This window comes from Danio rerio, chromosome 19 (assembly GCF_049306965.1).
Source record: "Danio rerio strain Tuebingen ecotype United States chromosome 19, GRCz12tu, whole genome shotgun sequence".
NCBI classification, from domain to species: Eukaryota; Metazoa; Chordata; class Actinopteri; order Cypriniformes; family Danionidae; genus Danio; species Danio rerio.
This window is the reverse complement of record NC_133194.1, coordinates 38,626,853-38,647,901: the sequence shown is the minus strand read 5'-3', so window position 1 is coordinate 38,647,901 and position 21,049 is coordinate 38,626,853. Positions and strand designations below refer to the sequence as shown.

Here is a 21,049-nt window from a genome sequence, read left to right as displayed (position 1 = left end):
TGTTATCATCGACTTGCTTTATCACAGAAACGCCCATGCATGCTTGCACTGTATTGGGCTTTGAATTGTTGGCCGATCAATAGGCCGCATACTTTTGGGTTGCATCTGAAGTTCAAGCGGCTTATTGAATGGTGTTATAGATCTTTAATTCTGTGTTTTTTTGATCAGGGTTTCTTTCATGTGTTTCTTGAGCTGTTGAGTGCTGGCTTTGGTTAGGGTTTGGGAGGGATAACTCTCTGTAACAGTACATCTTCGGTTGAATTGCCTTTGAGTTGGTTTTCTCTTTTGGTGTGCTTGGTTTGGGCAGGTGTGAATGTAGAAAACAGACCCAACTAATCCCAATGGTACTGCACATTTTTTGGCATCATATTCTGTGATTTACAAGTGTTTTCCATTTATTCTTGGTTGTTAATTGGATTATGGAACCTTGATCTCAGCTTTGTTGACTTTTGATGTTGAAAATTGAACTGTACAGTTTGACAAAGTGACTTTAACTGACGTTTTAGTAGTTTGAAGTAATATAATGGCTAACTCTCTTGTCTGCTTTCCTCACAGTTACCTGTCCCATGAACGAGGTGCTGACGGCCTCTACAGGGGTGATCCTTAGTCAGTCTCCGGGCAGCAGCCTGCCACACTTTGAGTCCTGCTCCTGGTTGGTGAAGGTGGATTCGGGCTACAACATCACTTTCACTGTTGAACATTTTCAGACCAGCAGGCAGTTTGATGAGCTGGAAATATTTGATGGTGAGTGATCACCTCTAATTCATGCAATATTTATTTATTTATTTATTTATTTATTTATTTATTTATTTATTTATTTATTTATTTATTTATTTATTTATTTATTTATTTATTTATTTATTTAAAATTCAAATTTTCAAACATTTCAAAATCTATATATTTTTACTCTAAATACTATTATTACTTTTGCTGCCATTATTATTTTTTTATTTATTTTTTTATATTATTTATATTATATTTATTATTATTTAAATTTTCTATTTAAAATAAGCATTTAAAAATGTATACATTTTTACTCTGTATACTACTGTTACTGCTGCTGCTATTATTTAGTTATTTATTTTATTTTAACTTTAATTAAAATTACCTTTAATTTAACTTATATTTTATTTATTCATTATTTATTCATTTATTTAATTAAAATCAAAAATTTGATTTTAAATAAATTTTTAATTAATTAATTTATTTATTTATAATAATTTACTATTTAAAATGTTTACAATTTTTACTCTAAATACTTCTATCACTGATGAATTACTGATGAACTGTTATTAAGTTATTCATTTTGTTTGTAAATATAATTTTATTTATTTCTAATTTTATTTTATTTTCATTTGTTTATTTATTTAAAAAGCGTTCAAACATTTAAAAATATACCATTTTTTAAAAATCTAAATACTACTATTACTGCTGCTACTATTATTTATTTATTTATTTTGTTTGTTTGTTTTTTTGTTTTTTGTTTGTTTGTTTGCTAGTTTGTTTGTTTTGGAACTTTTTTAGAAGAGCTCTCTACACTATGGCTGCTTTTTTTTATTAAAGTACATTAAACCAGTCCAATTGTTGAATTATATAATTGATTACATTAGCTATTTCCTTTTTCAATATACTTAAACACTTAATTTATTCCTAAAAAAGTAATTAACAAAAAAGTTTTTTTATTCATCATTTACATTTACTATATTAAATAATATTTTTAAGTATTATTACGTATTATTACTACTAGTAGTAGTAGTGTTAATTTATTTTACTTTTATTTATTTATTTAAAAAATATTATTTTATTTATTTGTTTTTTTTTTCTTCAAAAACATTTTTGGTATAAATTGTAAAAATTAATTCTAGGATACTCTAAGATTTGACTTTAGAAAGAACTTTATCTCTGCTACTGTGATAGAGTCTGATGATACGATTGAATCAGCAACAAACATGATTGCAAAAGTAGTTCAGACATGGCATTTTTGGCTCACAAAAGCTGTTTTTTCTTCACTTTCCAATACAATTACTGACACACACCTTCCAAGTAACCTCACTGTGTTGAGCAAGACAGACAGTTGAGGAGAGGCCAAAAGGGACGACCTCTGCTTTTACACACTGAAAACCTTTTGTAAAAGGCAAAGGAAATTGCTTTAGCCAACAGGGGTCTGTTCTGGGCCTGTCTGAGGTCAGCGGCTTTGGCTGGGGTCAAAGTGATCCCATTTAGGCTGAGATTAGGAAGTGGATTACAGGTCAGAAGGGTCGCACACATGGAGGCTCATCACATTTTAGGCATCATTAAAGTGGCCCAAAATCATAGCTGAGTCATGCAACTTTTCAAAGAAAGAAAGAAAGAAATGAATAGGCTTCACAAGCTTTTGAAAGTGTCCTACATAAAAAAAGACAGCAGTAACCACAAATGGAACTTAATAGCGCTAAAAAATCATTAACTTTGAGCTTTGGATATTTTACTTTTATATTATAAAAATATAATACTCCTATTATTCCAATTTAATTATTATTCATATTATCCCAGCCTGTGTCACTGGATTCTTCAAATATTATTTCATATGCTGATTTGGTGCTGACTTGTTATTATAAGGAGCCGTTCACATATCGCATCTTTTCCGTGTGCAAGTTCATTAATTCCAGTGGAGGTGTGCAGCTTACTTGTGCATTTTGGGAGCAAAGCTCATTTGGCGCGATTTCCTGGTGTACACAGTTGAAAACATCTCATCTTTTCAGAATGCTACAAGTGCATCGCGAGTCACGTGACAAGAACTGACCGATCAGCTTCATACTTTGTATTGAATATACAAAGTATGTTTACCAAAGTCTACTGAATATACACATTTCGGTAGACTAATCACAGAACACCCAAACACTCCAGTGCTTTTTAATTTTCTCCATAAGTTAAATATAATATAAAAATATTTCAGATATAAAATAAATTAATCTTATAAATTATAAATAATATATCAGAGCTGCAGCAATGTTTTGTCAGCTTGTCATCCTTTGAGAAAATCGTTGATGGTTAACAAAACAGTGCACTTTCCATGCACTTTTAGAGGCGATATGTCAATGGCCCCTTTTTATTTTTATTTTCTAAAAGTTTGATTTTTGCAGTTGTATATTTTGTGGAAAATGATACTTTTTTTCTGTATTATTTGATAGACAGAAATTAAAAGGTAATGCATTTTAATAATTTAATTTGCCTTTGGTAAATAAAAGTAATAGTTTTTTTTTTTTTTTTTTAAATATTGACTTTATTTTATTTGGGTTTAATGTTAACATTCAGCATTTAAAATTCCACAAAATACATTTTATTTAGCTGCACGGTGGTGCTGTGGGTAGCACAATCTTCTCACATCAAGAAAGTCGCTGGTTCGAGTCTCGGCTTGGTCAGTTGGCATTTCTGTGTGAAGTTTACATGTTCTCCCTGTGTCCACGTGGGTTTCCTCGGGGTGCTCTGGTTTTTCCCACAGTCCTCACAGTGACATTTTATTTATATATTTATTTATTTTGGCTGACTTCCAGCCAGTCGAGGTGGTTTAGGCTGGTCATCTTCCAGCCTGATCAGCTGAGACTAGACTGGAAATGGCTGGAAACCAGCCTGGAAATGGCCAAAACTCCTCTAAAACTAGTAGGGTATTTATTTCAGTAGGGTATTTATTTATTTTTGTATTTTTTTATTTATTGTCTGTCTATCTATCTATCTATCTATCTATCTATCTATCTATCTATCTATCTATCTATCTATCTATCTATCTATCTATCTATCTATCTATCTATCTATCTATCTATCTATCTATCTATCTATCTATCTATCTATCTATCTATCTATCTATCTATCTATCTATCTATCTATCTATCTATCTATCTATCTATCTATCTATCTATGTTTGTTGTACCTTAAAATAACCACATAAATGTAAAAAAAATAAAAATAAAATAAATAAAAAAAGGGCAAAAGCCATAGATAAAAAAATAAGACTTAGGTAGTACTCACAATAGGCTATTCCAAGGCACATTTGACTGCCATTTCTTGGTGTGTTTGACAAGTGTGAGTGATCCGAATCAGGCCCAAGCGCAGTTCAGTTGGCCGGCCTTGGCCTGGATGAAAGAGGTGTGCCAGAGCATGGTATCGCTTGCGGTATGCAACGTCACTATTAAAGGACTGTTTCATATGAATTTAATTATCATTCTTACGTTTCAACTGTCATAGTTTATCAAAGACGAAAACCCCTCACTGCACATTAGCTGCCACCTTCAGCAAACCTCCTAATATATGCAGCACGATGACTTACATGAACTTATGAGCGTGTAAAGTGTTGTATCTGTTCAGCAAAAGATTTGACAGTGTGTCAAAATAATACAAAACAATATAACTAATTTATCCATTGTACGGAGCGAGAGCGTTTCTCTTCTTTTAAACTGAACAGTTGCATTATCGATGACATAAGCGTGGTCAGGCTCGAAAGATAAAATAACAATGTGAGTGCATGCTGAGAGGGAGACATTAAGGACAATCGTGCCTGAGCACAGTTTAAGACAACCATGCCTAGTGTGAGCACACCTTAGACTATGTGGCAGCCAGGCTTAACAGAATGCCATTGTGCAACATCCTCTTTATTTATTTTTTCAAGTCTGACAAAGCATCTTAGCTAGTATACATTTGCGTGTCATCAGGGAGCAGCGTGAGCCACTCCTGAGGGGATCTGGCATCCTCAATGCTGATTACGCTTTCAACTCCCATTGCGCCACAAAGCAGAGTTTGCTTTTCACAACATGTCAAAGCCAGCCAGATCACACCGGATCCCTTTACCTCCCCGCAGCTTGGCCAAGACACTAACATGATGTCTAGAATAGCCTTTAGCACACACACAGTCACACACACCTCTCTGGACTGAATTAGAGTTTGGCTGATCTGAGAGCAGCGCCAGTGAAGTTTATGAACGGAGCGCTGTCACTCAGTATTAAGCATGAAGAGCTGGAGAGGTTATGTTGTGACAGAAACACATCAGAAACACACCAGTGGCATCACTGCTGGTGGTAAACATGTCAATTTGAAGTTTGCAAGACGTGTGGCTACTGATAGTGACAGGGAGAGAAGGGATGTGAGAGGGATTTATTTCTTTATTTTCATGATCAGTCGCCCAGAGAAGTGTGAAGCTCAGTGCTCTGATTTAGACTGAAAGTAATAGGCTCTAATTGGCTTGTGGAGTCTTTCTCAAAAAAAAAGAAAAAAGATTGAAAAGAAATAAGTGGCTGTCTATATTGCTTGTTTGTTATTGTGAGGATGCAAATTCTCTTTTTTTTTCATATTTGTATGATCCAGTTATAGGGCCAAAGTTAACACTTAGTGAAGTTTATTTATAAACTAATCACGTGCTATGATTGACACGGCTGGCCCTGAGTCAAGCTAATGTACAAACCACCAATCAGACGATTCCTAACTCAGTATAAATAACCAAAGCATCTTACCTTTAGTCATCTTCATCTTGAAGAATCCCCCCTTCCTCCCCCTCTCCTCCTCTTTTTCCACTATAAGGCAGAACGGCAGCCCAGTGGCTAGCACTGTGGCCTCACAGCAAGAATGTCTCCGGTTCGGATCTCTACCCGGCCAGTCGGCATTTCTGTGTGAAGTTTATGTTCTCCCCGTGCTTGCATGGGTTTTCCCCAGGTCCTCCGGTTCCCTTCCACAGTCCAAAACATGAGACATAAGTAAATTGACAAAAGCAAATCAGCACCATAGTCAAATTCCACCAGCAACACACCCGCATAGCACCAGAGCTCAAACTTCCCTCCTGCCCTGCAAACAGGAGGGAGCCCCGGGCTCGAGAATCTCATGAGCTCAGTGCTTTCTCCCGGGACAGCATGGCAAACTATCTTATTACCAATTATCAGCTAAGTAACTCTTGAAATAAAGTGTCCATGTTTTCTCCAGGTTTTGCTCATGATTAACACACGAGTCATTTTAATTGATATAGTTGTACAATATTTAGGTATTCATTTTGGAGACGTGTATTTTAATTAAATTTAATTAAAATGTAAATAAGGGCAGCAAGGTGGATCAGTGGGTAGCACGATCGCTTCACGGCAAGAAGGTTGCTGGTTCGAGCTTTGGCTGGGTCAGTTAACATTTCTGCGTGGAGTTTGCTTGTTCTCCCTGAGTTTGCATGGGTTTCCTCTGGGTTCTCTGGTATCCTCCACAAGTCCACAGACATGCACTATATGTGAATTGGGTAAGCTAAATTGTCCATAGTGTATGTTTGTGACTGAGTGTGTATGAATGTTTCCCAGTTGGAAGGGCATGCACTGCGTAAAACATATGCTGGATAAGTTGGTGGTTCATTGCACGAAAAGAAGCGATAAAGAATATGAATGAAAATAAATTAATGAAATGCAAAAAACAGAGGCTGGAATAATTGACACGCACATATGGTCTGGCCTTTGTGTGGTCGCATACTCCTGATGCGCACCTCTTGAGAAATGCGGATCCAAAGTGCAGTGGAGGACTGTCCTTCCAGATCCAGAGAAATTCACACATATATCGATGATCGGGAGTTTGCCCAGTGATCGATATGCAAATATTTTTTTCAATTCCCAAAATTATCATTTTACATCACTTTTCTATATTGATGGATGAGTGTTAAATTTGATCTGGGTGAACTATCCCTTTAATTGTTAAGACTACATTATTAAAAGGTGTTTAAGAGGTTTAATAAGTATATGTCTGGTCTGATAAGTAATAGTTTTGAATCAGTGATACGATATATATACTGCAACTTCTCACTTTGCTTCATCCTGCAGGTCCGTCAAGACAGAGTCCACTGCTCATTTCTCTGAGTGGGAATTATTCTTCTCCTCTCAGCATTACTAGCTCTGCAAACAAGGTTTACCTGCACTGGTCCTTTGATCACACCTCCAGCCACAAGGGCTTTCGAATCCGCTACTCAGGTGAGCATCACAACACATCCTCATAACACACTAAATGTATTTTAAATTCATTGTTTTCCGTGTTTTAGTGTTTGTATTGCATTCAGTGTTTTCTGTGCAATAACATGCTATTTAAAAATGCTAATTGAGGGAATCAGTTTAACAAATTGAACTGATTAATTGCATTTTTATTCAGATTAAATATGGACAAATTACCAGTCATATTTAATTATTGAATAAATGTTTTTAAGTAATTGTTTAAATGTTAGTTAATTAGCAATTCTAATGATTCTCTTTTCTGTGTTAGTGTTGTGCTGCATTTTTAAAATAGCTGCTGTCAGTTACTTTTCTTCATGAAAGTTTGCTCTTAATTTACTCACCCTCAGACTGCCCAATATGTAGATTCATTTATTTCTTTTTTTTAATTGTTTTTTTTTTTTTTTTTTTTTTTTTTTTTTACTTTAGAAGATAATTAATGGAGATTGTTAGATTAAACTGTGGTTCTTGGAGGTGCTTTATCTTAATTGGACCTTGCTGTATCATTAATGCCCCGTTTCCACTGAGTGGTACAGTATGGTACGGTACTGGTCATCTTTATCAGGCTTGCATTTCCACAGCCAAAAGAGAACCAACGGCGTGGTGTACGACAGAAAGTTTCAGATGACGTCATATTTACTGGTGGAAATCTCACAGTAAAGCCGTACAGGTCTTTCATATATCATAAGAGAAGCACTTCTCACAAAACAGATGCATTATATATAAATACTTGTGCATAAATGTTCATTACTAACCTTTCTGTGAAGATGATTTAATTATAACTGCAGATCTATAAAAAAAGCCTACTGTAACGTCTGCAATTATATTAAATAAATGAATAAATGCAACATTTATGAACACATACAGACCCTTACAGTCTCCAATGTTATCAACTATTGAAAAACTACTCACAACAGGTACATTTAGTCCCTCTAGTCTCTCTCTTTCTGTGTTTATACTTGTTTTTTGTGGTTTATGAGGACAAATTGTATATTAACATAGGTATGACAAGGTTTTGGTGGTCTATAGCAGCCGATTCGAACGTTATCACTTAATGGAATAGACGTTATCAGTGGATATCAGTCGTTAAATATGAGCCAGTAGGGGCCTTCTGCACCTACTGGTAGGCTAAGAAGACTGTTATTCTTCAACCTCGGGGTTAATCAGATATAGATCACATATGGCTGCAGCCAGAAGTTAACAAGAATTATTTATATTATTTATTACATTATCGATTAATTGTATTTTATTGTTGTCTACCCCTACCCCAACCCTAAACCCAACCATCACAGTAATGTAAACACAGATCTAAATCTGGAGACTTCTCTATTAGTATAGCTGATTAACCATGTGGATGAATGATAACAGCCTTCTGAGCCTACCAGAAGGCACAGAAGGTCCCTACTGGCCAATATCAGCTGCTAACCACTGATAACTTCCATTCATTTGAGCGATAACATTCGAAGTGGGTGTTTATGGGAACAAATTGGTATATTAACATAGATATGACAATGTTGGGGTGGTTTACGGATTACAGGATTGTCCAAACTCGGTCCTGGAGGGCCAATGTCCTGCAGATTTTAACTCCAATTTGCCTTAACACATCGGCAAAGATGTTTCTAGAAAGCCTAGTAAGAGCCTGATCAGCTAGCCAGGTGTGTCTGATAGGGGTTGGAGCTATACTTTGCTGGACACCGGCCCTCCAGGACTGAGTTTTAACACCCCTGGTTTAGGAGTAGGGTGGGGTAAGGTCATTTAATCATGTTTTTTTAAGTATAAAATACATGGCGAGTCCTCATAAGCCACTAAAACCAACATGTGTGTGTATTGCAAAGTTGTGTAGTTCCCCCAATATGAGTTTGCTGTTTGATTTAGACTCAATACATCGAACTAATCCTAATACAAGCAAAGCCAAAAACATTTTGTTCATGAATTGAATGATTCATGAACAAGTGGATTCTTTGAGTTAATTCTTAACAAATCCGGCGAAACATTCATAAACCCGTGAGTTATGGGTTTTGGCTTCCAAACGGCAATCTAACAAATAAAATCTGACTCCCCGACTTGCCTGAATGTTTACGACAACTTACAGTCAAACACACACATTCACGAAACGACCAATTACGACTCCCTGCCGCAAAAACAGAATTATGTTGGAACCGCTGCCACAAGCTATCAAGCCCTGATTGTGGCGTTTCATGAGCAATGGCGTAATTCGAAATGAGTTATTACCCCGTAAATATTTAAAAAGTTTCCGTATGCTCCTAATCATTAGTGTTTCAGAAGAATGACTAATCACCTCTTTGTCTGGCTCATCAGGGTCTTTTCCCTCTGCATCAGCCTGTTTTGCTTTTTTCCGCTCGCGCCTCGCATGATGGATTTTTGATATAGGGCTCAATGACAGTCTGGGTTACCAGCAGCAGCACACCTAGGCTTCCCTCCTCAATATGCTTTTCCTTCTGTAGAGATACCTTGGTGGGACAAAAACAGATGGCGGGACAGATTCAAAGCTTCGTAGCGTTTTCTTTCTCAATCCATCTTTTATCTCCACAGGCTGTTCCTTCATCAAGTGTAGCAGGTCTTTGCACTTTATCTTTTGTTTCTCTTTCATTTTAGTCCTTGACCTTTTCTTTCTACCTGTTTGAAGCATTAAATCACTGGCTTATCGCTGGGTTATTTAGGTCGAAATCAACATAAAATAACCTACAGCATCATATGATATACAGTGGGAGAAGTAAGTATTCAACATGTTAGCTTTTTTCTCAGAAAACATATTTCTGAAGTTGCTGTTGACTTGAAATTTTTACAAGATCCTTATAATAACCAAAGAAATACATACATATATGGAATGAAAACAATATTAATTAGTTTACAAATTAAGTTTTGTGTATTAAAATGAAATTATATAGGTTACAATTACTGAACACATTAAGAAAGGAAGGAGAAAAGTAACGAAAGCTCAGACTGCAGCTGAAATTTTTTCAGTATTTCTTCAGCAACCCTCTGCGCTTTGTCGTTGTAAATTAATATTAGCTGCTTTAGTCCAACATCTACATTTTCAGGATGATGATGAAACCAGGGTGGACATTTCAGCAAGACAATGACCCAGATCACAGCCAAGGAAACTCTCAAATGGTTTCAGAGAAAGAAAATCAAGCTGTAGAATGGCCCAGCTAATCACCTGATTTGAATCCAATGGAAAATACAAAATAAAGATCAGATTTGGACAGACAAAACCTATTTTAAAATGCTTTGAAAACTTTGAAAACCTAAACAATACACTGCGGGCAAATTTACTACTCTTTTGTTATGTTCATGGCAGTTTTTGCCCTATTTGACATTTTTTGATTGCAAAGGCATGACTTCATATAATCATGAATTCTTGACTGTTGCTTGTTTTCGCTCTTGGGAAAGGTAACATTTTTAAAGTTTACTGTTGGATACTATAAATATACTGAATAGTTAAAATATAATAAATAGTATAAATTATAATAAATATAAACTTGTTTTGCACAAGTCCATCTATAGGGTTAATGCTGCCAACTGAAGATCAGCAGTAAAAATTACACACAACTCTTCCTAACAGAAAAACAATGCATGATTATATGCTGTGAGGGCTTTGCTATTCAAAACTGTCATTATAATGGAAGTCAATAGTAACGAAAGGGTAGTATATCTAAACATTACACAGGGGTTAGGTTATTTGGTGTGATAGCTAAATATATTTTCAGTAAACTAAAAACAGGCAAGTTATAAACATATATTGTGTCGTCCTCCTCTCCCCTCAGTCACAAACCTATATAGATGGCCCATTATCCAACTGATTATGTGAGCCTTTGTGGTTTTAGGTGTGAATTACTCCATTAGTAATGATATTTCACACCTCCTCGCATAGACCCTTTTAAAAAATGTGTTAAAACATTTTAATCAATATGTTGTTTTCTGTAAACAATGATTCTAAAGCAAAAAACTGTAGGCTACTAGTTCCAGTTCTCAAAAGTCTTGCAAAGAAATATTCTGTGTGTTTTTAATGGAGGTATTTCAGTGACTTCAATTTTTTTTTTTCACCGTCCCCGCATAAATGTTTATTTCTCAAAAACAAAAAATATTGTGCATAAGTGTTGGCAATATATTATTGGTGGTCAGTTTGTGTTATTTACAGTGGTATTAAACTTTAGCCACTTATATGTTTATAAAACAAATGAAAAAAGCCTAAATTTTAGGGCAGGTCAGAACTTTCCAGGCCCCTAAAACTAACGTAGGCTCATTCTTTTACACATTCACACATTTTAGAGAATTAGGTTGGTCAGTCGATCAGTCAGTCAGTCAGTCGACAGCGGCCTTTGGTGTGTGTATGCAGGAATAGCAGGCACAAATGGCAGTCATGAAATCTCAAAAAGTGTACACAGAGACCTCTGGTTGAGTCGCAAAAACAAAAATTGCAAAAAACCTTTTTTGCGCTCTCCAGGAATGTATATAGCAGTACATTTCTAGAATGAATCTGGGTTCCTCAAAACACCCTAATGCTGATGACACACATGGCAACTTTTTGGGCCATGTTGCTGGACAATTTTGGGGAGCGATGTGGCTTGACTATTTTTCTATTAAAAATGGGCAACAGTATTGTATCTGTAACCCATTTCTCTAATTAGTTACCCTGTGTTTCACCTGGTTGCCCATTTATGGCATCATGTCCCAAAGTTGCCTAGCCACATTGCTCTAAACATTGCCCTTATATCATCAACATAAGACCCCAGGAGAATAAATTAAAAAGATTTTGGGTCATTGTTAGGTTGAAAACTGCAGCAAAATTTCACTTGTGTTTGAATTGAATAGAATTTACACTTCCATTTAAAAAAAAAAAAAAAAAAAAAAAAACTTCTCTTAAAACCCCACATCTGCAGCCTACAGTCAATAGCAGTCTTTTTTGGAGGACATTTATCATATGAGCTTGCTGATGCACAAAACAAAACCGGTTTGCAGCACTCTGAGCCATTTAAAGCATTAGTGGAGGTTTTATTCATAGTTTTACTGCTGGTATGTGATGTGTAAATGTCCGGAATTGTCCATTATCTATAATCTCCACTGTCAGCGCTAATGGATGAGAGGCTGGAAACGTTTTATGTCTCAGTGGTTTGAATATTGGAAAGATTTGTGTCTTGTAAAATTTGAGGGTTGCCCTTGCGTTTACTGTGTGATTCTATATTTATTTATTTATTTGTCTTTGTCCTAGAGCGGGTGAGCTTTTAATGCTTTTAGCATTTTTCTGTAAAGAGCTAAAGTCCTATGAAATGGCTAGATAAGTGCTGTTTTCTCTTCTTTGTTGATGTGTTTCCTGTTGACTTTTTGAGTTTTTTTTTTACATCAAGGTCAAATATTTTCAGGCATAATGGTTAAAAAAGATCACAGTTCAACCCCAAAATATGATTAAATATTTTATATATATATATATATATTTTTTTTTTTTGCATAAATTAAATCTTATCTTCAATCATAAATATTAGGCTAACAATTATGTCACATTATCAAACCTATATTTCGACTATTTATTGGTCGTCCTAATGCGGCCACCAAAATTGTTCCTTTGTAATCTATACTCACCGGCCACTTTATTTGGTACACCTGTCAAACTGCTCATTAACGCAAATCAGCCAATCGCATGGCAGCAACTCAATGCATTTATGCATGTAGATATGTTCAAGATGGTCTGCTGCAGTTCAAACCAAGCATCAGAATAGGGAAGACAGATGATTTAAGTGACTTTGAATGATGCATGGTTGTTGGTGCCAGATGGGCTGGTCTGAGTATTTCAGTAACTGCTGATTTACTGGGATTTTCACAGACAGCCATCTCTATGGTTTACAGAGAATGATCTGAAAAAGAGAAAATATCCAGTGAGAGCAGTTCTGTGGGTGCAAATGCCTTGTTGATGCCAGAGGTCAGTGGAGAAGGATCAGACTGGTTCAAGCTACAATAATAGAAAGGCAATAGTAACTCAAATAAACACTCGTTACAACCGAGGTATGCAGAAGAGCATCTCTGAACGCACAACACGTCTATATTTGAGGCAAATGGGCTACAGCTGCAGAAGACCACACCAGGTGCCAATCCTGTCAACTAAGAACAGGAAACTGAGGCAACACTTCACACAGGCTCACCAAAATTAAAAGTCTCAATTTCTGTTGCGGCATTCAGATGCGGTCAGGATTTGGTATCAACAATATGAAAGCATGGATCCTGCCTTGTATTAACGATTCAGGTGGGTGGTGAATATTTCCAGTACCTTGTTGAGTCTATGCCATGAAGGATTTAAGGCAATTCTGAAGGCAAAAGGGGGTCCAACCCAATACTAGTAAGGTGTACCTAATAAAGTGGCCGGGGAGTGTATTTTCTTTATTCTGCAATTAAAAACATCAAAAAGTAACTGTCAAAGACACATATATTTTATGAAAATGCTGTTTTATATAAATGCTGCTCATTTGAACCCAAGAAAGCCCAGCATTTTGAACAATTTAAACTATATTTCGACTATCATGCTTTCTGTATCATTTTTATTATACATTTGTAATCTTTTTTCTCTATTCTGCAATTAAAAACATCAACAATTGACAGAAAAATAAACCTATCATATTTTTAAAAATGCTATTTTATATAAATGCTCCTTGGGCTGTAATGTTGAGTTATGAAAATAGATGACCTGAATCCATAAGTCAAAACACATGAGATTTGTGGACCATTAGAGAGTGAAAGTTTTTAATTTCCATGTGTTTTTAAGGCCTATGTGAACATTTTAAGAGTTAAAATCATTTTAAGAGAACATAAAGAGCATTAAAAAAGTAAAAAAAAAAATAATTATTGAATTATTTATTTGATGAAGTCTATGCGATGCTCGTTTACATTTGATAATTCTATTTTTGTACCCCAAATACTGTTAGACAATCCCCAGATAACCATAAAGCACTGTTTGTTTGACTTTAACATTTGCTCCATTGTGTTTATTTATAACTACAGTTTGTTTATTATATGTATATATACATTACATAAACTATTTGTATATTTCACTCCTATACAAATCATCCCAATCAATTTAAAGTAATGACTTTCCAAATAGAGCTATAAAAGTCATGCGGTGATATTGTATTTAAATCGCAATATTTATTGCAGAGGAAAAAATAATCGCAATGTCAAAATTTGTCCAATAGCCAGCAGCCCTTAGTGCTGCTCATTTGAACCCAAGGAAGCCCTGCATCTTGAAAAACAGTATTATCAACAGTTCATAGGTTGTTATGGAGAATGCTCATGTTTGTTTCGGTAGTCCCATGCCATCAGTGCAGTGTTTTTAAGTGCCTTTAATGTAGCTACAGTTAACGGCTGTTGAGCTTTTGAAAAAACCCTTCTCATGACCCCTCTGTTGCTTTTCACTTTATTGCCGTTTATTGCCGTCTAGCTGTTTTCGATGCCAGAATGTTTCCTGTGTGAGTGCTCCCTTATTCTCCAGAAGGAAATTAGCATTGCCACACATTGTGTTGGACTGAAATTAGCATTGTTTTAATGGAATTTAAATGGAAGTTGGGTAAAAGCTTGTTCATCTAATCCTGTCACTGCCAACACAAGGGCACATACATAAGCGGCTGCTTACGCTGCAAATAAAAAATCAGTTTCTTAATCAGTCTTTTTGTCTTATCCTTTACATAGTGCATTTAGAAAGCATCATCAATTCATTCCCTGCACAGTTTAGCTTTTCAAGTTAACATTTCCTTATTTAATGACAACAAAAATACAGGTTACTCTTTTTTTCTTCCGTTTTCCCCCTCACTTTTATGACATATTCTCATTTCCCCCCAGAAACGTTCACTAATCTTACTTTAATTAACTTAAGGTAATTAAATAGTCTTGGGGGAAATTTCCGGAAGCCCTTGAATCACGGGCAACAAGCCAAACCTGTTTACCTGTATCACTGAAGGATGATAGGAACATGTGAACTTGCGAAACAGATATGCCTGTAATGCGGTCATAGCGATTAATAATGCGACAAATTGCATTCCTGCCCCATTTGCTCCTAATTTCCTCCACGCCGCCTTTTACATCATCTTGGTTTCATTACCGTCATCCTTTTTCATCTTTGAGAACATTTTCGCTAAGATCTGCTCTCAGGCCACAGGACGAAAAAACTAAATGTCCTGGATTGCGTTTGTCAAGCAGCATAACTTTGCATAATGACACTTTATTTGTTGTTCCGTTCAGACAAACAAAATGTAAACAAAACAATTGATTTTGTTATTGTTATATATATATATATCCATCATTTATGACCTTCCACAAGTTCCAACAGTTCAATAGCGTGCATCTTTTTTAATCAGTCCTCTGCCAGGAGGCTGCATTAATATGTGCTGTTTTCCAGTAAACAGGATGAGAAATCGAAAAGCAATAAAAGAGCAGCAGGTTTCACAGACGGATGTGTTTTTGATTTGTGGCTGTGTTTACATTTGCGCTTACAGTTTATTTTGATGTTCAGCTTTAGATTTTCAGTTGACTGTACGGTCATGTTTACACTGTAGAAATTAGTTTACAGAGGGCGTCAAGGTGGTGCAGTGGGAAGCACAATCTCCTTAGAGCAAGAACTTAGCTGGTTCGAGCCTAGGCTGATCAGTTGGTATTTCTGTGTGGAGTTTGCATGTTCTCCTCGTGTTTGCGTGGGTTTCCCTTCGGGTCCTCTGGTTTCCCACACAGTTCAAAGACATGCACTATGAGTGAATTGGGTAAGCTAAAAATTGTCATTAGTGTATGTGGCGGCGGTCTTGAGACACAGAGCATGATGATGGGGTTTGAGTCTGGTAAAGAACAGTTCCAGGAAGCAAAAGCCAAAAAAATAAAATAAACAAGTAAATAACAGTGTAAGAATGTGGTAAAATCTGAAAATGTGGTAAAAATCAGGCTGCTGTGAGGGATTTTTTTTTTTAAATTGCTTTTGAGAACAATGTAGGTTGGGTTAGGGAAGTGGATTGGCTGGTAAATCGGTTCTTTTTAAAACACCATAGCTTGGGTTTAGGGAAGGGGGAGGTTGGGGAGATCGGTCAATAGTTAGTAAGTCAGTCGACATCAGCCTCTGGTGGATTTTTTTGTGAGGACAGCAGGTGCAAATGGCTCCCGCGAAAGAAATATAAAATTTGAAAAAACGTAGCTGGCAGATTCACGAAAAAAACTCCTCAGACTATTTTGCTCTCTCCAGAAATTTTTATAGGGATATGTAATCAGAATGAGTCTTTGGTGTAGGGGTTGAGGTGTTTGAATAACGCAGCTCAGGACCGGGTAAGTAACTGTACTCTGCATTGGGTTTCGAGTGGTCGTTGCGATTGGATACTATACCAAAGTCAGTGACCTGGGGATGTTACATAGTCTACCAAAAGTTGAGGTGGGGGGTTGGTGTGGTGAATTTTCAGGAGTTTTCCAGGAGAAATAAAAAAACGGGAGGGTTGGTGGGAGATTGATCTGAAATACGGGAGACTCCTGGAAAAAACGGGAGTGTTGGCAGGTATGGTCTAGTTGTACTGTAAAGTTTGCCTGAATTTCATCTGCGAATATAGAGATGCTGTGTAGTTTATAAAATCGATGAAGTCCTGATAGATTTGACATAATGCTGCTTTGTTTGCTGCAGTAACAAAGACAACAATGTTATTCCTGATATTCCATTGACCTTATTGGAATGTATCTATTGGAATGTTGTTGGCTTAAGACTTCCTTTCTTATTCACTTTAATTGATTTTTAGTGGTTAAAAAAAGCTTGTTGTGCTGCTTCATGTTGCAAACGTATCTTTTCTTATTATATTATTCTACTTTTTTAAGTATAGTAATGAACACACTTGTTTATAGAGCAAGTTAGTTTTGCTGTTTTCTGCCGTTTATTATTCCTAGTTATTTCTCCCATAATCAGAAGTAGTAAAACAATCGCTAAAACGAGTGATGAGGTCTTAATGTATGGAAAGAGTCTTAAAAGGGTCTTAAAGGGTATTGCACCTTACTCTCTGTTTCCTTTATATACCTTGTTGGATGGAAACATTGATTTTCAATTCTCATTTATAGATGTTGAAACAATCTCAAAGAAGTACTAGTAGTTTTAAGTAAACATAAACGTTTTCTTTACATATTCCACAGCGGCCTACTGCAGTTCTCCAGATCCTCCTGTCAATGGCTCGCTGCACAGCCAGACTGGTACGAAATTGGGCAGCACTTTGCGCTTCAACTGTGACCGAGGCTTCAACCTGATCGGCCAAACCACAGCCACCTGCTACCGCACCCCGCAGGGCATCTACCAATGGAACGCTCCAGTGCCACTTTGCCAAGGTGAGTCTGAAAATCTTGTCGAAAAACACCTTGGACAAAGTCTGGAGGCGATTATCTGCTTCTGAACTCTGTCTAAGAAAGTCCGGCGCCGCCGTGCCTAATTCCGTATTCCATCAGTGTTTAGGGCTTGGCTGCATCTGTCAGATTGCTCATCACAATAAATGGGTTAGCCAGGAGCCATAGCTGCGAGACTATTGCTAATGTGCTGTCCGAGGGGAGAGACTCCTCAGAAAGAAGCAGTTATCATCCACTAAAGGAGGGCCCTCCACGGGGTCTGCAGTTTTGCACTCTCAGTAGTGTTGCGTTTTATCACCACTTTCTTGACTAACAAAGGCCTCACCTGTGAGAGGAGCCGGATTTCTATTTGACATGGACGCTATGAGATGCCTTAGGCCCAGAGCCTTCCAGCCTTGCTTTGCTCTATTGAACACTGAAAGGTCTCTGAAAGTGTGGTATAGCTGACCAAGGGCTGATTGAAAGTAGCATGGATATTAAGGATCCATTTGCATGACAACATCTTAAGCAAATTTGGGAATTTTTTATGCATTCTGCTTGTTCGTTTACATAACAACAGTGTTTTGGGGACTGAAATCGCATACATATGAAAACTGATTACAAAGTGGAAGTTTTTTAAGATGCTGCCATTGTCATGTCTGTATAAATCATGGTTGTTTTAGGAAATAAAAACAAAAACTTTGACTAAAACATTTTCGTTAATTAAAAAAATTAATTAACAATCAATAAAAAACTAAAACTATCAGCAGTTACTGAAAAACTGAAATTAAAAAATAATAATAATTTTCTGAAGTAATAAGCACTAATTCTGGGGAAGAAAATCTGACTTGTATTTGGCACTTTTACATGACAAAAAAGAAATCAATTTAACAACAAACATGATCTTGAATATAAAGTACTTTTTCTTAAATCTACTTGGTCTAATGTAGTGTAGAAATTTGCAAAAGAGTTTATGTAAATTGTGCAAAAATTAAACTTTGCTCTGGTCAACACTAGACGTGTTCTATTAACTGTTAAACTAAAATTACTGAAACTGAAATGAAATATACAAAATAAAAGACAATTTCACAAAATAAAAATGTATAATTAAAAAAAAATTAAACCGAGAAGCATTTTTTAGTCAAACAAAACATATTTTGTTTTCAAAAATTATGTCAATATTCTGATTTGATGAGCAAAATTATATTATTATAAAGCAAACATTTGGTGAATTGGCAGATTATTTCGCTTGTTTAAAGGAAAACTCACTTGATTTTGATTTAATGTCTCTGAAAACGATAATATTTTAGTTTTTTTCTTAGAATGTCCTTGCTGACCAAGGACTGATTGAAAGTCCAGTTGCTTGAATATTAAGAGTTCCATTTACATGTCTATGCAAATATGAGAATTGTATTATGCAATTTGCCTGTTCGTTTACATAACAACCGTGTTTTAGGAATGCATAAATATGAAAGCGGGTTACATAGTTTTTTTTTTTTTTTAAATGCCGCCGTTGTCGTGTTTGTATAAACCAAGGTTATGTTGGTAAACAAAAAAACACTACTAAAACATTTTCGTTAATTTTTTTTACAATAAATTAAAATCTAAAACTAACAGCAGTTACTGGAAAAACTTAAATAAAAAAAATTTAAAAAAAACTAAAATAAAATAATACTCATTTTCAGTAATAATAAGCACTCATTCTGTGGAAGAAAATCTGACTTGCGTCTGTATGGGGAATTACATGAAGATGGTGCTTTTACACAACAAATAAGAAATCAACTACAAACATGATTTTTAATTTGTAGAAGTTTGTCTTAATTCTTAACAGTGAGTCGTCTGTTATTTTTTATAGTTTTATTACTAAGAGGTTTGCAAAAGAGTTGATGCAAATAGTGCAAACATTAAACTTTGCTCTAGTTGACACTTTTAACTAAAAACAGTAATCGAAACTAACTAAATAAAACTAAATTGACGTGTTTAAAAAACAAAAACATATAAAAATGTCTACAAAAGATTCAATCAAGAAGCATTTTTTAGACAAGCAAAAAATGTTGTTTGTTTTTTTAGAAATAATGTCAATTTTGTTTGTTGTTTCCTTAAATAAAGCAAAATAATCTGCCAATGAGGTAAGCATTATTTCAAAGCAAAAAAGGTGGCGGATTTTCAGATTATTTTGCTTGTTTAAAGGAAAACTCACTTGACTTTGACTTAATATTTCTGAAAACAAGATAATGTTTTAGTTTTTTCTTTGAATTTTTCTATTTTTAAACTAGAAGCAAGACAAATACTCTAAGTAGACTGTAAAAAATGCTGGTTTCCAACACAAATTGATTAAATTTGCCTCATTGTTTTTACAAATTTAAGTGAATTGAATACAAAACAATTAAGTTGTCCCAAAAAAACCTTAAGAATTGTATTGTTTCACCCCAATCCCTAACCAAAACACTGCAAAAAAATGCTCTTCTTACACTTAAAAAAATGAACAAGCAGCCACGTCAATTTTTATATTGGTTTTAGCTTTTGGTTTGGTACCATCTGTGATGTTGACATTTCTATATTTAAGTGTAGTTGAAGTGTTCAAATACACAGATATGGTTGTGTTTGTGTTCAGGATTCTCCTGACAGGTGTGCAGGATGCTATATAGTTCTCTCTGTATCCTACAGTCCATATGCAGATGTAATCTACATCCTAGATTGAGCCTGTTGCTTTCTGGCTGCTCTTGTTTACCGGCTTCAGAAGCGCTGCAAGCTTGTGTTTGCACAGTCGCATAACAGCTTTTGGTGTGTTCGCTCAGTGTGTTTACACTGAGTATTCTTTGAAGTATGACGGTGAAAAGAAATAGCCAGTTTCCTTGGGGTTTTTGAGAAAATACTCGAGTCTGCTTTTGAGGTCAGCATTCAATCTTTTTCTCCTTCACAGTCGTTTCCTGTGGGATGCCGATTGCTCCAGTCAATGGCACTGTCATCGGGCAGCACTTCACTCTCGGATCTAGAGTCACTTTCTCTTGTAATCCTGGTTTCCGATTGGCCAACACTCAGCCAGTGTCAACACTTTGTCAAGAGTCTGGGAGGTGGAGCCCAATCGAGACCCGCCCTCGCTGCGTCCGTGAGTTCTTTAGCACCAATATTGCTTGATGATTTTATTTGCTTAAATTTAAAATGTAAATATTTAACTGTATTTTAATATATATTTTAAATTTGTTCTAATCTAAATAGGCTTTCTTAAGGTTTTCCAATTTTGTATTTATTTAATTTAGTATTTTTAAAGTTATATTTAAATAAGACAAGATAAGATTTAGGTTTCATAAATATGTTAAGTTGAATGGTGATGGAACATTACTTCATTCCTATTTTGTCAATTTATTTATTTTGTTTAGATATTTGACATTTATTTATATGCATAAAAATATTAAGAACCATTTATATAATAAAAAGAAGTATATATAGCATTATTTTAGGTCTTACTAAAATAAGCTCATTTTGATCCTCCAGCTGTGAACTGCCCTGACATCGGCCACTCTGCAGTAGATCATGGGAGGTGGAGGCTTATTTATGGCATGCAGAATAAATATGAAGCTATGATGATGCTGACCTGTGACCCTGGATATTTCTACAAGGGTCAAAGGGTCATCCGCTGCCAAGCTAATGGCACCTGGGATTACCCTGAGCCAAGACCTTCCTGTGAAAGTGGGTGCAATATAGGCTATTGTAAAATCAAGACATACACTAGCTGACAAAAG

At 35.7% G+C, this 21,049-nt stretch overlaps 1 protein-coding gene across 2 annotated transcripts in view; it reads left to right on the top strand.

Moving 5' to 3' along the window:
• csmd2 (CUB and Sushi multiple domains 2) overlaps positions 1-21,049 on the top strand; it is a 560,701-nt gene that overhangs the window by 484,005 nt on the left and 55,647 nt on the right. For both annotated transcript variants that reach the window (XM_688741.11, XM_073931822.1), the window contains exons 47-51: positions 556-744; positions 6,810-6,956; positions 17,124-17,312; positions 20,230-20,415; positions 20,802-20,996. In XM_688741.11, the coding sequence (XP_693833.6) occupies positions 556-744; positions 6,810-6,956; positions 17,124-17,312; positions 20,230-20,415; positions 20,802-20,996 (906 nt within the window). The remainder of the gene's footprint in view (positions 1-555; positions 745-6,809; positions 6,957-17,123; positions 17,313-20,229; positions 20,416-20,801; positions 20,997-21,049) is intronic.